The sequence below is a fragment of the Lontra canadensis genome, unplaced genomic scaffold, assembly GCF_010015895.1.
Source record: "Lontra canadensis isolate GAN:19392208 unplaced genomic scaffold, GSC_riverotter_1.0 scaffold27, whole genome shotgun sequence".
NCBI classification, from domain to species: Eukaryota; Metazoa; Chordata; class Mammalia; order Carnivora; family Mustelidae; genus Lontra; species Lontra canadensis.
The window spans coordinates 12,143,923-12,162,061 of record NW_022631021.1 but is presented as its reverse complement, the minus strand read 5'-3'; the positions used below and the strand labels follow the sequence as shown (position 1 = coordinate 12,162,061).

The window sequence follows — 18,139 nt, the reverse complement described above, 5'->3', positions numbered from 1 at the left end:
CATCGTGTATACCTAAAAATGCAGTGCAGCATGCGCTTTCAGCGCCTATAAAGCAGATGACTACAGAAGACCAAAAAATGTCACAAGAAAGATTCCACAATTTACAAATGCTGTGGCTAAAGCTTCGCTTTTCACGTGTTTGTTTTTGAGAATTTTGAAGGACTCTTCATAGAAGAATAATGAAGAGTTACTCAGTGGCAGCATTTTCGTGGGCCAAGTGTTTATCCTTTCCTTGGGTTCTTCTCAATCTTTCAGAATTTAGAAGATTTGTTTTAAAACAAGACAGAGCCAAGGTCTTCAATGCTTATTTGAATTTTTCATTAGCCAGGGTTTTTTTGTTTTTGTTTTTGTTTTTGTTTTTTTTTTAGTGTGTGTGGGGAGGGGGTGCTAATTAAAAGGGTATAATCGATAAACATATGATGCAGGGGTAAAAATTCTGTCTTCTCTCCCTTTCTTCCTCCCTGACTTCTGGCAGTCACTCAATAGGTATTTATTAAAACCATCCGAGAGGCTTCTTGGCAATGTAGTGATACCTGGGACACCGTCTTTATGAAGGAGAGAAGTTTAGCAAACCCCAGTTTGTAATCAAGGGTCTGTGCTCTATGTGCCTGGCAGGTTCTCAAGGCTCAGAGGCAGGGGAGACTGCTGGAAGGGGTGGGAGGAGGGTGGCCACTGGGAAATCCTGATGGAGAAGATGGCATCTGGACTGGAAAGCCCTAAGAATGGCTACTTTTTAAAACCTTGTGCAGCTGTGTTGCTGTCTTACATATCATACAATTATCTGTTTTTAGGGTGGTTCTCGTATTCATTATTCAGTGCTGACTGTGGGTCAGGCAAGTGTGCTCTGTGTAGGTGTATAAAGTCAAAGACCACTGGCTTGGTCTCTGTCCACATAAAGCTCCCATTCTAGCAGTGGAGACAGACAAAGATAAACTATCTAAAAAATAAATTGAGGGGTAGGCTTTAAAGAAAATAAATAAGAAGCTGGGGCAGAGAATGGGTGCAGTGTGATAGCATCTACTTTTGTGAAGGTGGCTGGGGACGGCCTACCTGAGAAAATCTAAGCCGCCATATTACTGAGCCCCGTTCTCAGTTTCAAGTGCTTTTCCTGTCTTGACTACATTAATCCTCACAACTCCATTAGAGCATGTACCGTTATTAAACCATCTGACAAGGGAGGAAACTGAGGCACAGAGACATTAAGTAACTTAACACACAATCTGTAGGTGGTGGAGACTGGATCCAAGTCTACATGTGTGGGCCCCACAGCCTGCTCTCGACCCCTCTGGCAGCCATCTCTTGTCACAGCAGAGGAAATAAGCCGCACAAAGCCTCTGCGTGCGACAGGCAAGTGCTTGGTGGTTAAGGCACTGGAAGATGTGTAGGGGAGGAGCACAGAGACAGAGGGAGGTTGGAGACAGAGCCAGGGGCCTGATTCTGAAGGCCCCCAGAGGACACGGTGAAGAGGTCTGGACCGCATTCCAAGTAGAGTGGAAAGGCACAGGTGGGTTTTCAGTAAGGTTTTTAAAAAAGTAACTTGCTGTAATCGGAGAAGGATCTGCAGGCAGCAAAGTCAGGAGGGAGATCAGGTTGGAGGAGGTCATGCAGTTTCCCGCAGGAGAGATGGGGCAGAGATTCCAATGGACTTTGGAGGTGGAATGATCACAGTTCACGTGATGAAGTGCTCCCCTCCCCCCATCCTCCCAGAAGTGGTCAGAGGCTGACACACCACCCTTCACTTGGGCTGTGGGCTCCTTTCAGACACGTGTTAATTCAAAAGCCAGTGTTCATAATTAGAGGAAGGCACTGAACCAGTCAAAAAGAAGAGAACATGTTATTTCCCCTAGCACGAGAGAATCCTTGATGGTTGAGAGAAAGGTTCCTTTCTGGTGTAACATGTTGATTTCACAGGTGAGAATACTGAACTCAGAGAAAGTAGGTGATTAATTGTTTAACTACTTAGCTGCTGACTCAGGAATCAAATATACGCGCTTTTCCTTGATTCCACACAAGCACAACTGGTTTCTACTTAGACAAATTTAACTTGTAGGTTCATTTCCCACCAATTCTAGGGCATTGGAGGCCTTTATTACAGGCCGGGCACTTTCTTAATTACTTACTTCTTTCATCTGGAATAGTTTCCTTTGAGGGCAACCATTCCCATTTCACAACACATGGTGAAATGATGTCCCTTCTGAGAATTTCCCTTCCCTCCTTATATATGGAAACAGAAAGAAACAGGGGAAAGGACAAGTCAATAAGCTCATCTCTCATGTGACATATGTTCACCTTCTCTGTCCTCACATTTGCCTGCTGGAATTCTTGCCCTTGCTGATAAGCAGCAGCCCTGGTGTGACCAGGGCTTTGGAAAGGGTCAGGGAATGTCTAAACACCTTGGACTATAAGGACCATGCTCGAGGCAGAAAACAGGAGGAGGCTGTTTGCAGGCAAATGTCTCCTTTATCCACAGCTAATAAGAGGAAGAATTTCCAAAGTATTCTTAAAGGAGCTAAGCCAATCCTAGAGGGGTCAATTAATCTTACCATGGCCCTTCTGTCCAGTGAAAAATATTAAGTTATTTTGCAGTGCTGAGTGATTATTTGCCAGCTGAAACTTCAAGTGGAATTCATAACTGAAGCCGATGTCTGGGATCCGTGAATAAGCCAGAAATGACGTGTATCCAAAGGCGCCTGTGCCCCTGAACCTGGGCCAAGAAATATCAGCAGCTGTGGAAAAACCCAAACCAAATAGTTAAAATAAACCTGAACATGTCCTTGTAAAAGGAGGGCTATGTTTTGCTGATGCGTCTGGCCGGGGAGTCTGTTTACTATCACATTAATTCGACTTAAGTGCCCATCAGCATGGAGCAACTGAGTGAGTCAATGGGGAGTTTCAAAACCAGAACAAAGGAAGTTCAGTGTTTCGAGAGCCCGTATATAAAACTTTCACTCGCACCCCCTTTCTACGTAAGAAAGAACTGACTGAAAAAGCAAAACCCTATATTTTGAAGAGTAGTTTTCAAAATAAAAAAGATCACTGGTGGTCCAAGTATTTGCCCAGGTGCTTTGTAAGGGTGACTTGGCATCCGAACACTGGCCATGACTTACAGAGAATCTCGCAGCTTGAAATCGGGCTTTTCAAATCCTGCGATTTTGAAAAAGCCAACGCCATAGGTCGGTGTGGGAAGGCCAAGACGCGGGCCGGCAACAGATCAGTTTCCATCATATTGTCAATGACCAGAACGTTTCTTTAGGTAGAAATTGTTATGCCCCAATAATGGGTCCGGGATTAAAGGAGCGAAACTGATATAAAGCGAAGGTCGAGCAAAGCTTTATTTCGCGCCAAGCGTCAAGAATCTAACCGAATCCTCAGGGACGCACCTCTCACAAGAGAGGGCGACCCTTCTCTGTTTCACAGTCTAGCTTTTAAGGGCAAAGGCCATGCGGTCGGGCCTGGCCACGCACAGGTGACCAACGAGATTGTAACACACACAGGAAACTCCACAGTGATGCTAGGCGACCCATTGAGTTACAATTTACCTCGTAGACATTTGACCCAGTCTATCACCTTGGTTGGGATTGATGGCCAAAAGGCACCCAAAGGGCGGGGCCCATACTCCTTGGTAACCAGGGAGACAGTATGCGCCCCCCCACTGATCAGATGTCTCCACCTGGCCTGACCCACCCTTGTATCTGGGCTTTGTTACCTGGAGCTGGTTTCTGGGACTTGTTTTTAAGTGAATCCCCTGGGGGAAGGGGAGCAGGGACCGTTTAACTTTAATGAAAGCCTCTTGCTAAGTAGGTCCTTACAGAAATCTTTGTTTAAAAAAACAAAACAAAACATGTGTAGGGGCGCCTGGGTGGCTCCTTCAGTTAGATATCTGCCTTCTGCTCCTGACCTGTGGTCCTGGGATGGAGCCCCACACAGGGCTCCCTGCTGAGCAGGAAGCCTGCTTCTCCCTCTCCTACTCCCCCTGCTTGTGTTCCTGCTTTCACTGTCTCTCTCTCTCTCTGTCAAATAAATAAATAAAATTTTTTTTTAATACCAAAGACTTTTTTTTTTTAAGATTTTATTTATTTATTTGGCAGACAGAGATCACAAGTAGGCAGAGAGGCAGGCAGAGAGAGAGGAAGGGAAGCAGGCTCCCCGCTGAGCAGAGAGCCCAATGTGGGACTCGATCCCAGGACCCTGGGATCATGACCTGAGCTGAAGGCAGAGGCTTAACCCACTGAGCCATCCAGGCGCCCCAATAAATAAAATCTTTTAAAAAAAAGTTTATTTTTGCTCTGTTACAATGCTTGTTAAAAAAATGAAAGCATGGGTTTCATGGGATTGAAACTGCAGGGAGATTTAGTAGAAACAGGAAATGGTTAAAAAACGAAGTTCAAGAGCCGTTGTTGACAAAACAATTTAATTGAGGGGTACCGTTAGCCAGCTGGGCTTTCTGTCCTGCCTCTAATCTTGTTTCCAACTTTTCTCTTTGATTGCTCTGTTCTGTTTGTAAATAGTCCCAACCGGCTTCTATTTCCCCCATCCGGAGAGGATCACAGGAAACAGGAAGGGGGATGTTCATCCCTATCCCTGTCTGTTAGGGATGGTATTCCCAGATTAAAGGATGTTCCCTGGATCTATTCTTATTCGTTTGAGATAGCTTGACAGAGGGAAGAAGAGCTTGTTTTGATTACCCTTCATTGTTCTCCTCTTCTCTAGAGAGGTTGCCTCTCCTAGGAAGTTGTAAAACTAGAATTTTTATAAGCCTTAAGAAATATCCTCACTCTGGTACCTAATGCTTGAAACAAAAGAGCTTGTTATGTCTGGTTATAATTGTTTATACAGCAAATAATTGTACTATCCTGGGAAAAGTGATTCTACTTCTCAGAGGCTTTTATTTCTGTTTGTTTTGTGTAACTGTTGAAGTAGGGTAACTGTGTGGAATCAGCAGAATAAGATTTTGTTAAAATCTTATCAGTTTATTCCTTGGGATGTGTGGCCTAGAATAAGTATTCTTTTTCTGAAAACTCACCAGCATCTCAGCATGATTTTGAGACATACCACGTCTTACATTTATTTATTTATTTATTTTTTTATCTAATGAAGTGATTTATGGTCTGTGTTCCAGAGACAATAGGCGAGGCTCTTTCTATCAGGGATTTCAATAGCTGTGGCCTCATAGATAGGATAGTTGAAGGAAATGAAATGTACTGGAATTGAAAGAAAATAAAAAACTGACAGTGTTTGATGTTGCCATTAAAACAATAGAATTCAACTAAATTTAATGCTAAAATAGAGGATTTTTTTTCTTTTTGGAATGACTTTTTAAATAATATATCTTCCTTATAATAATTTACAACTGGGTCTACCTAAAAGTTTAGTACTACATTCGGGTTAGATCAAGACATATACACCTTGTACGTATTTCACTGTCAGACGCTGTGCTGGATGCTGGTGACAAAGATAATAGAGCACCATCCCAACCCTCAAGGAACAAGTGTGTGGTCAACCAACTTATCCAAATGAACTGGATGGAAAGTTGAGTTGGAAGCTGATGAGCAGCAACTCACCTGGGAGATAAAAAGGAAAGATCATTTTAGGTTGAAAGAATAGCATGTTTTCAGGTGAGGAGGCCCAAACAGCATGTCATACTCAAGGAACTCATGGGGTATACCAACTTTAAAATGAAGTATTAAAAGGAAAAGTACAAGGAAATGTAATGAGGTAGTCAGACAGGGGTCGAATTATGAAGGCCTTGACATTTTTTCTATAATCTTTGAGTGTTGGGCAAGGTTAGCGTTGCCTTTTAGAATATCACTCTAGGGATGAAATGTGAAGGCTGGATTATTTGGAAAGAGCTAGAGGACCAAACTTTGGTTTTAATGAAGAATGAAAATGAGGATGTTGGGGTGCCTAGGTGGCTCAGTGGGTTAAAGCCTCTGCCTTCGGCTCAGGTCATGATCCCAGGGTCCTGGGATTGAGCCCCGCATTGGGCTCTCTGCTCAGTAGGGAGCCTGCTTCCTCCTCTCTCTCTGCCTGCCTCTCTGCCTACTTGTGATTGCTGCCAGTAAATAAATTAAAAAAAAAAAACTTAAAAAAAAAAGAAAATGAGGACTTTGATGATACCAAGAAATCCAATAGTTAGCTAAGCTTACATTGAATTGTAAATGTGAGGAAATTTATAGGTCAGTCATGAAAAAAGATAATGGTGTGATACTTATATAAACAGTGGACAGAAATGTGTCATCAGTGCTAGTATCCAATCAGAATAAGTTTATGAGACCATTTCATACTACTGAAAAGAAGTACAATGTTTACTGAAGACTGAGGATAATCATGTGCACAGGAAAGGATCTGTCACACTCTGTATTTCTTAGTCTAATGCTACACTGTTGAACAATGCAGACACTCACCACATGTGGCTCTTGAGTACTTGACTTGTGTCTAGGCTGACTGAGAGGGCTTTGTACAGAGGAAAGAATGTAAAATATCTTTTTTTAAAAGAAGATTAATTTGAGAGAGAGACAGCAAGAACACGCATGTGCCATGGGGGGGGGGACGGGGGGAAGAGAGAGAGAGTCTCAAGCAGATTCTGTGCTGAGCTGGAGCCTGATGTGGGGCTCGACCTCACTGACCCTGAGATCATGACCTAAACCAAAACCGTGAGTTTGACACCTGGCTGCACCACCCAGGTGCCTCAAGAATGTAAAATATCTTATTAATAATATTTTATTTGCATTAAATATTGAGTCAAATAAAATATCTTATTAAAATAAATTTCACCTGTCTCTTTATTTTTAAAAACGTGGCTACTAAGAAACAAAATTACACAGCAGCTGACATTCTACTAACCAATACTGCAGAGAGAACCACCTGTATCTGGGCGGGTAAGTGATTTCTCTAAATCCTTAGTTGTGATATACTTCAAGAGGCTTTGTCTTTTGGTAATTCTGAGCCTGTGAAAAGATAGGGTTTCTAAGGGGAAGAATGGGAATCAGGAGAAGGGGTCAAAGAATGTCCATCCCAGTATGAAGAGGCTCCTGTGTCCTCACCTACATGACCTCCATCCTGCTGGATCAGGCAGGAGAGCGTGCCGGGACCCAGATTCCAGAAAGAGGATTTTCAGCCTTACAAATGATTCTTTCCAGTTCTTGAAAGTAAGCCCTTTATGATCTTCAACCAGGCAACATTTGGTTAATTTGATTACTCTATTACACAAATTCCCAGATCAGACTTCTAGAAGCGTCAGTCGTCATCAAATCAGTAGATTGAACAGATTGTAATGGGAATATTTTAGGGCTATTAAGTGAATTCTTTTTTTCTTTTGTAATCCCTAGTTGCCTCATGGTTTCAATATGTGAACGTCTGCATTTTTTTCTTCAGTACTTTTAAAGTTACAGCAGTAGAATGGAACCATGAGGAAGGAAGGAGGATGCTGGGAGTTGAACTAAATATTAATTATTTAGTGTGTGGAAGAAGGGAGCAAAATCACTAACAGAAGTCTGGGAACATTTCAGGCAGTCAAAAAGCCTTATGTATCTCAGCATCATCTAGGGTCATTAAAAATTCTACAAACCTTCAATGATAGGAGAATGTTATAATCTTTTCTACAATATAGTGCTTGGTTGCAGGTTCAACATGGAATCTTTGCATAACATATCACATTATGCTCACAGGATACAGCTTAGCAAAACTACCACAAAAAGGGTATAAACTTTTGTCTAGTAGAACATTTACTATGGCAAAATTTTCTTATTCCCCATCAGGACAGAGAAATAGTCTGTGAATTTTTTAAATGTAACTGTACTTTTTTCTTTTAAAAATACCCTGTGTTTAGTTGTCTCACCAGAATTGTTGACATTTTTGCATAGAAACGACCAAGATGAGCTACTGGGATGTGGGAAGAAGACATATAGAAGAGCTCAGACTGCAGAACACTTTCCTTTCAATGCTGCAATCAGTGATGCCTCCTGAAGCCCACTGGCTGGTCGTGATGTATGGCATTATGAGGTATTACACGTCCTGGTGATTGAGGAGAGGGCCCTGGACGCAGCCAGCTCAGACTCCATTTTGGATTTCCTCACTTTCTATGTAAATTTGGGTAAGTGAGCTTCTCTGTTTGAGTTTCTTCCTGTGTAAAATGAGGATAGTAAGAATATCCAACTTTGTGTAAAGAATGAGAAAAGTATGTGACTGAAGGAAACACATCGGAGCTACCCTCAAATTTCAAGCGGACAAACCTCTTGCACAAACTCTATAATCCCACTTCATTTTACTAGTCAAGTCATGAAGGCAACTAATTTATGCCTCTTCTTTCCCCCTCTAACACCTAACATTCATCATTTCTCAATGAATGATCTTGCTTCTTATTTCACAGAGGAAAATAAACTAAGAGCAGAGAACTACCCCATCCTTTTGCCATCAGATCCTTCTTGCTTCAAATCTTTAATTTTGATTCCGATGTTCTGCCTTTCCTCTGGTTACCAGGCTGACTCTGCCTGGGTATCAGATCCACCCTTCATTTACTTAATGGCACCATCTCAGCAATCCTGTCCCACTTCCTTGGGGGAGACATCAAATTTTTCTTCTCTACTGAATTATTCTCTTCAACACCAAATATGCTAAAATATCTCCATCTGAAAAAAACTGCTTTCCTCAACACTACATTCTTCTCTAGCTGCTTCTTGTTTTTCTGCCTATCATTCTAGTAAAAGTGTTTTAAATGAGTATCTCTGTTGACTTTCTTTCTTCTTTCTTTGTTTCTTCTTTCATTACCCATTCACTATTGATTTCATTCTAGTCAGCTTACCTTCTCTCTTTCCTTTAAAACTTCCGATGTCAAGGTCACCAGTGGCCACCATCTTTTCAAATTCAATGCCAATTCTCTGTTCTCTTCTTATTCAAAGTCTCAGGAGCAGTTGACAGTTGATTATTTCTTTCTCTTGAAATTGTTTCTTCACTTGATCATCATGATATTCTCTGCTAGTATTCTTCCTGCCTTCAACTGCTGTCCTCATTCTTCTTTTCTTTCAGTTGTCTCCATCTGCCATCACACTCTTACCTGCTTGTATGGACCACCTACAGCAGGATGACTCCTGAATAAGAGTCTGTATCCTTGACTTCTTTTCAGAGCGCCACATTCCTATATCCAACTACCTACTGGATATTTGACATAAATTTGTATGACCAATGAGAATCTCAAACTGAACATATACAAGACAGAACTCTTTATTCTCGTATCCTTATAACCTCTCCTCCCAATAAAATCTCTCCCCCAGTCTTCTCTCTCTTTTTTTAAGATTTTGTTTTATTTACTTGAGAGAAAAAGAGAGAGAGAGAGAGAGAGAGAACGAACACACAAGCAGGGGGAGAGGGAGAGGAAGAGAACTCCCCGCTGAGCAGGGATCCCAATGTCCCAATGCAGGGCTCTATCCCAGCACTTTGGGATCATGACCAGAGGTGAAGGCATACACTTAACCGACTGAGTCACCCAGGTGTCCCTTCTCTGTCTTTGTTCAGAACAAAAGCTAGTCACAACCTAAATTGTTTCTTTCTCTGCCACATCAACCAGTTGGTTGGAAAATTCTGTTCCTTTTCAAAATATGTCCTGAATCTCACAGCTTCTCACCACCTCCATCAATGCCACCAAAGTCTACTGCGCTATTCTCTCTACTCTGGACTACTACTGGCTTCTTAACTGGTCTCTTTTGCCACCTTTGTCTCCTTGGTGTCTCTTTTTTGTATTGTAGCTAGTGTATTCTTTAAATATTAATTGCATATTTAAAAGTCCTCTAGTGTTTTCCCTTGAATTTTGAAATAAAAACAAACAAACAGCTCTTTAGGATAGACTCAAATCCTTATTCTCCTAATTTATTTTATACCCCTTTCTTCTTGCTCATTCTGCTCCAACCTTGTTAACTTCTTTGTGTTTCTTAAATAAACCAAACACGCTCCCAGCTCAGGACTTCTGGTTCTCTAGTTCTAATGCCCAAACATATTCTCCCTCACTTTCTCCAAGACTCTGGACAAGTATCCCCTCTTCACAGGGGTCTTCTCTGACCACCTACAAAATTATTAATTCCTTCTACCCCCATCATTCTCTAGTTTTTTAACCTCCTCTGTTTACTACAGCCTATTTACATAATATGTTATTTATTTTTTACTCTCTCTCTCCCCAATTTTTTTTTTATTTTTTACTGTCTCAATCCCTTAGACTGTAGGGCTCATTAGTGCAGAGAGCTTACGTGTCTTTCACAACTCTAGGGTGTACAACAGTGCCTTGACTCAAGTGGGTATAGGATACATCTTTATCAAATAGTTTAGTGGATACATATAAGGGGCTTACCATAGGGTTGAAAAAATGGTAACACTGATGTGTTATTATTTTTCTGTGGCTATTGTTTATTTAATATTTAATTGTTCTGCTCTTATGTCACTAAAGAAAGAATTGGATCTGTTGGATGAAGTTGGGAAAAAGAATTTCTATACTATCACCAATGCTAACCATTGCTTGTTTGATTTTTTTTTCATTTTTCTAGTCTTTTGCTTCTAAAGAATAAGGATATTTCTGGATTTTTACAAAGATATTAGAATCTTAATTTTCAAGTGTGGGCAAAAATTAAAATAACATTCTATAGTGATACTGAAAATCAAGGAAGATACCCCCAACTTCACAAATCAGTTATTTTTTGTGACTAAGTTGAATAAATATAACTATAATTTTATAAGATTTTTCTTCTAAAATTGTTGTATGTTTAATATTTGATAATAGTTTCTTCTGAACTTATAAGATAAAAATACTCTGTTTCTTGGGGTAGCTGATAGTTTTTGTCAGAAATTTTTGGTTTTTACATGACAAAATATCTGTATGATTCCCTCACAATCTTGTTTAAAATTTTACAATATGGACTTGAGAAAAGTACCTTAAGTTCATTAAAGAATTTTTCAAAATGTACAGTGTTCTCAGAATAGACTGTCTTGTCCAAATCTATTTTTCTAAATTAAAGCTCTTTGCTCTATTTTTATATAAATACAAAAGACAAGAAGGAAACAAAATAAAACTGTGGTTGATTTTTTACTTGGATTCTGTTTTCTATATAGGCTGCTGTATATAACCTTAGCCGACTGGACACCAGGGAGCACTGAGCTAGTAAAAATGTAGTTCAGTTCTTTCCTCCTCTATTATGTATTTTAATGAAGCAAGCAGATGGTAGATGGATTTTCCCCTGGAAACTGCTGATTTTGAAAGACTTTGGTATGCCAGTTTTGCAAGCATGGTGTTTAGCAGCATAGACTACCTCGAAACATACATCTAACTTTGCCAGGAAAAAATTCGTATACCCTTAGGCAGATGGGTGAATTTGCAAAAATACAAGACCACTGTTTGCCTCGCCAGCTTTCTTTTGTAGATTTGAGGTGTAAACATCTTTCTTCTCTCTTTTTCTTAACTTCTTCTTAGTAAGACAGCAATAGATTTAGCTCAATATCCTGCATAAATGCAATTAGGGTATAAAACCATTTACACGATCACTGTTGTTTCTATTTCTGTTGTTGAATAAGTTCCTTGTCCAGCGTGCTTCCACACCGTTCAGTGTTAACATTTAGAAATAAAAAAGTGGTAACCTATAAATGTGATTTTCATTTATTTATTTATTTTTCTCTAAATACCTTTTAAAAATTATTATTATTAACGTATAATGTATTATTTGTTGCAGGGGTACAGATCTGGATTCCTCAGTCTTACACAATACACAGCGCTCACCACAACACATAAAATGAAAAATAAGTTTCTTCTAAGATGTTATTAACAGTAATAAGTGATGGTGACTTTTACAGAAAACATACCTATTCTTTCTGAACTCAAGATAATACTCAATACATGAATAAAATCAAGCTCTCTATTCAAATGGACATATAATATTCAATTCACCCTCAGGTATAAACATGAAATAAATATCATTGGTTGATTGCCAATTCCTGTTCGTACTAAATCATTCAAACATTCTGTGTAGATACAGAATTCTACCATTCTCACTTCTCTAATTGTCAGAAAAAAGCTAAGAACAAACAGAATTTTACAGTATGATAAGAAAACTGATGAAAATATGGAGCAGTATTATTTCCACCAGCAGAAGAAAAGGCAAATGATCAGAATCCAAAGCAGCACATTCTTTTTAGATGTGTAAATCTTAGAAATTAGTGCCATCTTCTGGCTTCTCGAGGTACTGCTTTCAATCCGAACCAGATAATGGGATTTTCACAGTACCATGAAATGTCAAAGAAGAAGAAAAACTCCCAAAAGATATGGGTCACATTGTAGCTCTGCGTTACAGCTTATGGCATAAACTTTGAGAAGGGTCTCATGTATCATGTATCCATCATTCACATTACATACACAATGCAGATTTAAACTAGATTAAATATGCTTTGTAGTTAGTTTATTGTGATAAAGCAAAATTCCCAGATATCATACATGGAAATTTGAGAACTGAATGTGTTTGGAACACTTTTCTCATTCCTAAGTCCTGAGTTTCTTCATGTTAATGGATTCTTAGTTAAGAAATTAAGAAACATCAAAGTTGGAGTAGGTCATCATTCAAGTTCAGGAGAAATTAAAAAAAAAAACAACCTTTTTAATCTATTATTTTTTAAGTCATGGAAATATAAATGTATTTTTCTATACTCCAAAGTAGTACAAACAATAGCAATGATAAGAACTACTATGTTCTAGTTGCTAGGTGCCCTCTCACAATTATTTTATTTCTCATAGTGCCCCCATGATGTGTTCTTACTCTTGTTTCTCATAGTGCCCCCATGAGGTGTTCTTACTCTTGTATTTCTATCTTATAGGTGGGGCTCAGACAGGTGAGGTCACACAGCTAAAAAATGGCAGAGTCATTCTGAAACCCACCTCGTCTGACTCCAAAGTCTGTGTTCTTTCTAATGATGGCTGGGATATTTATAATGTTGGCTGAATAAAAGTTATTGGTAGATATTTATATTATTAAAATTTGTACCCAAATTGATTTTATACAAATTTATCTTATTTCCTTGCCCAAGTCTTGGTCCATGGACTCATGAAAATTAGCAGTAATCGTACATTTCCTCTTCCATATTTAATAGAAATGTAAATACATTTAATTGCCTTGCAGTGTTAACTATTTAATTTGTGCTCAGTATATACCAGTGAATTTATCAATAGATAGCTTTGAATAGGAGTTTAATTACTTGATAATATGCAGAGAATATAAATCAAAAATAGTGGTTAAAAAGATCAGTAGGGGCACCTGGGTGGCTCAGTCATTAAGCATCTGTCTTCCTCTCAGGTCATGATCCCAGAGTCCTGGGATGGAGCCCCACATCCGGCTCCCTGGTCAGAGGGAAGCCTGCTTCTCTCTCTCCCACTCCCTCTGCTTCTGCTCCCTCTCTCGCTATGTCTCTCTCTCTCTGTCAAATAAATAAATATCTTAAAGGAAAAAAAATCAGTATGTTGGGATGTCTGGGCGGCTCAGTAGGTTAAATGTCTACCTTTGGCTCAGGTCATGATCCCGGTGTCCTGGAATCAAGCCCCATGTTGGGCTCCCTGGTCAGTGAGGACCCTACTTCTCCCTTCCTCTCTGCCTCTCCCCCTGCTCATACACACGCATGCTCTCTCTCTCAAATAAATACATGAAATCTTTAAAAAAAAAATGATCAGTACGTTTGTAAAGTTTTCTAAGTGTTTGAATGTTTGCACACACACACACATACCCTATTGATCTTTTTAACCACTATTTTTGATTTATATTCTCTACATATTATCGATACACACACATTCCAGATAATTAACTGTAATTTTCATTTTGTATTGGTATTGTGTAGAAATAGTTTAGAAGAAAAAAAATCTAACAAGGACCCAAATAGTGATTTATCAATAAAGCCGATTTATCAAAATAATAAGGCTGATGTACTCTATGAAAAAGAGAAGAAGACATTTGTAGTAGAGATGCTAGTGGGAAACTATTTTTAAAACATCTGTGGTTTAGCTGTTAAAGTGCTGGAAAAAAGCAGCAGCAAACTGCAAAATACTTGTTTCTGGGGACCACCACACATGATGTTTCAAATGTATATAATAAGGGGAAGATTTTATGTTAATAAATAAGGCATGAGAGATTATCTTAAGTCATATTACTAATAAAACAAAGAAAAATCATCAGCCATAATTTGTGAGGTTTTTAATGGAGAAGATCTTGTTATATATAAAAGCCCCAAGACTTCATGTACTAATAGTGAACAGGTGCTTAATTCAAACTATAATGGTATATAACAAAACTACAAAAAAAGGACTAGAAGAGTAAGAATTAGAGACAGAGTATGCCAACTGCAATCAGGAAACATAATGAAATAAAATATTTTATTTGTTATAGCATGAAATACCTGGAATAAAACTTACCTATTAGGTTTCTTAAAGGTTACAGTCAATAAAAACCAACCCTGGCTATCCTAAGCAGGAAAGGAATTTATGGGCAGGTGACAGGCTAGCTCATAGAATCAACAGAAGACTGGACAACCAGTGGGTAGAAATAGGCTTAAATAAAGGAATCTAGGCAGTTCAAACATAGCCAAGTTCACATTGTGTGAACAGTGTCATCACGATGTAATCACTGTCATCTCTAGGACTGGGGACAGCTATGTGGCCACTTCAGCTACAAATAATTTCAAAGTATCACTCTGTCCTTGGATGACTTTCTTAACATTTGAATCCTGGGGTATCTCATTAGCCTATCCTAGGTCATGTATGTGCACACAGATAGGAAGGAAGCACTGTGTAGCTCAAAACAAAAACAAAATACGGGGCACCTGGGTGCTCGGTCATTAAGTGTCTGTCTTTGGCTCAGGTCATGATGCCAAGGTCCTGAGATCGAGCCCCACATCGGGCTCCCCACTCAGCGGGAGCCTGCTTCTCCTTCTCCTACTCCCTCTGCTTGTGTTCCCTCTCTTGCTCTCTCTCTCTCTCTCTCTGTCAAATAAATAAAATCTTTAAAAAACAACAAACAAAACAAAACAAAACAAAAACAAAATACAACCAACAGAGGTCTCTCAGAGACTTTGGGTTATCCAGTGTCAATCCACATTCTTTCTCTAGCACATGCATTTTCAAATTAAAATGTCCTTCTGTGACAAAGGAGCCAAGAATATACAATGGGGATAAGACAGTCTCTTTAATAAATGGAGCAGGGAAAACCAGACAGCCACATGAAAAAGAATGAAACTAGACCACTATCTGATGATATTGTACACAAAAATCAAATAAAAATGGATTAAATATTTGAATGTAAGACCAGAAACCATAAAACTCCTTGAAGAAAACATAGATGGTAAGCTCCATGACATTGGTCTTGGCAATGATTTTTTTGTATTTGAGACCAAAGGCAAATGCAACAAAGGCAACAATAACCAAATGGGACTATAACAAGCTAAAAGGTTTCAGCACAGCAAAGGAAACTAGCAGCAAAATAAAAAGGCAACCTCCTAAGTGGGAGAAAATATTTGCAAATCATATATCTGACAAATGGTTAATGTCCAAAATATATAAAAATTTCATACAACTCAATAGCAAAAAAATTTCTCATTTAAAATTGGGCAGAGGACCTGAATGGGCATTTTTTCAAAGACATACACATGGCCAACTGGCAGTACTAATCAGGGAAATCCAAATCATAACAGCAGTGAGATACCACCTCACACTTGTTAGTGTGGCTATTCTCAAAAACACAAGAAATAATAAGTGTTGGCCAAGTTGTGGAGAAAAGGCAACCTTGTGAGTTGCTGGTGGGAGTGTAAATTGGAGCAGTGAAAAACAACATGGAGGTTTCTCAAAAAGTTAAAAATAGAACCAACCATATGATCCAGTAATTCTTCTTCTGGGTATTTATCCAGATAAAATGAAAACGCCGACTAAAAAAGACACACACACATGCCTATATTCACTGCAGCATTATTTATAACAGTTGAGATAAGGAAACATATCTCTAAGTGTCCATCGTTGGATGAATGGATAAAGAAAATGTGATGTAAATATGGACAGTGGAACATTATTCAGCCATAAAAAAGAAGGAAATCTTGTCCGTCTGTGACAATATGGCTGGACCCTGATGGCATTAACCTAAGTGAAATAATTCAGACAGGGAAAGACAAACACTGTTGATCTCACTTATGTATGGAATCTAAAACAAACAAACAAAAACCAAGCTCATAAACATAGAGAATGGACTGGTGGTTGCCAGAAGCAGGAGGAAGGGGAACAAAATATGTGAAGGGGTTTAAAAGGTACAAGCTTCCACTTATAAAATAAATAAGTCACAAGGATGTACCATAGAGGATGATAACTATAGTTAATAACACTGTATTGCATATTTGAAAGTTGGTAAGAGAGTAGATCTTAGAAGTTCTTATCATATGAAGAAAATTTTATAACTATGCATGGTGACTGGTGTTAGACTTATTGTGGTGGTCATTTTGCAATATATAGAGATAGAGAATCATTATACTGCACACCTGAAATTCATATAGTATTATATGTCAATTATATCTCAATAAAAACATCAAGCAAAACAAAATAAAAACTTCCTCTGACATAATGCAATAATCCTATATAAATTTTAAAAGCCATTCTCTTTTCCAAAATGGAGTCTTTTTAAAGTCTTTTCTTTTATTGCATTTTGTTCCAAATCCAAGATCTCTGCAGAGTGGCCATTTCTTCTCATTGCATGTTGTGATTCTGTCCTGTTATGGATAAGGTCTCAACAATACTAAACCTGAGTACTTTCCATAAAGACCAGTCTCCCACGATTGCTGTAATGGTATGCGTGATTTTTCTTGGTGATAGAATCAAAGGTGCTGCTCATACTGTTGTGGTTTGCTGCCCATGAGAGCCCACAAGAGGTGGTCCATAGGAAGGAAATTGATATGGATAGCTAATCTTAATGCAGGGAACCAGAAAGACAAACAGTGATGGTGAGGCCACCCAGACACCGGTGATAGCTGAACAGGTGAAGGCAGCTGCCGTCACTAAGCCTGACAGGACAAAGGGAAGAGCCAGTGTTTTTAAAAGCCCCAAAGCCAGAATACCTGGTGGGAGCCTTTACTGGGGCTGTTCATCAGGACATTGGACCATGGGTGGGGAGGCCTGGAACTAGAGAGGATATGGCTACTGGTAGACAAGCTACCAGAAGCAGGGGAGGGGGGGATAAATACGCTGGCTTTTCTCTTCCTCCTGCTGAACCCCCACCCAGTTTTCTTCTTCTAGTGGGGAAAATGTAGTCTGCACATGTCTGAGACATGGATCTCAGAGAAAACAGGCAAACAAAACCCACTGCAATGAAGGCAACACCGAGGCTACAATCCTTATTTCCAGAACTGGTCAGGACTCCACCTCTGACCTTATAACTCTCCTCCTTGAATGCTGTCTCTTTTCAGGTAGGGACAGCAAATTCAAATCCTTCCCTCTGTGTTCTTACAGGAGCCGTAACACGGATGAGATTCTATACCTGGTGTGGTGATGCAAGCCTTCATGCCTTAGAGCCCCAGCTATGGTGGGCCTGCTGTCTAGGGTTTCATGAGGCCTCTGTCAACTCTTAACACTAGATGTGGGAGGCAGGATCCCAGAGCAGACTTCTCACTTTCATATGTGTGCATGTGTGTGCGTGTGTGTTCACACCTACATCATGGCCTCCATTAGCACTCTAGTGAAGTCAATGGCAGCCCTCCTCAGAATAAGGATTCTAGGGGTGTCTGCGCAGCTCAGTCAGTTAAGCATCTGCCTTCAGCTCAGGTCATGATCTCAGGATCCTGGGATTGAGTCCTACATGGCGGGCAGGGGTGAGGGGGGGCAGTCCCTGCTCAGTGAGGAATCTGCTTCTCCATCTCCCTCTGTCCTTCCCCATTGCTTGTCCTCTCAATCTCTCAAATAAATAAATACAAATCTAAAAAAAAAAGAACATTTCTAGATTCACGAAGTAAAATACATGGGATTATAAAATAAGCCACCTTTTGGAAATATACTTAATAAAATTTAACAACAACTTTGTAATAAAGTAAAATTATGCTTCTTTCATACAAGATTTAGCAGCAGGTATAATAACCCCAGCAATTTCAAATGGGGAAGAAC

The 18,139-nt window shown here is 39.5% G+C and overlaps 1 protein-coding gene across 1 annotated transcript in view; it reads right to left on the bottom strand.

The window, feature by feature from the left end:
- Positions 1-18,139, bottom strand: part of EYS (eyes shut homolog) — a 1,652,140-nt gene that overhangs the window by 63,527 nt on the left and 1,570,474 nt on the right. The window contains 1 exon segment of the mRNA XM_032864581.1: positions 2,544-2,726. Coding sequence (XP_032720472.1) covers positions 2,544-2,726 — 183 coding nt within the window.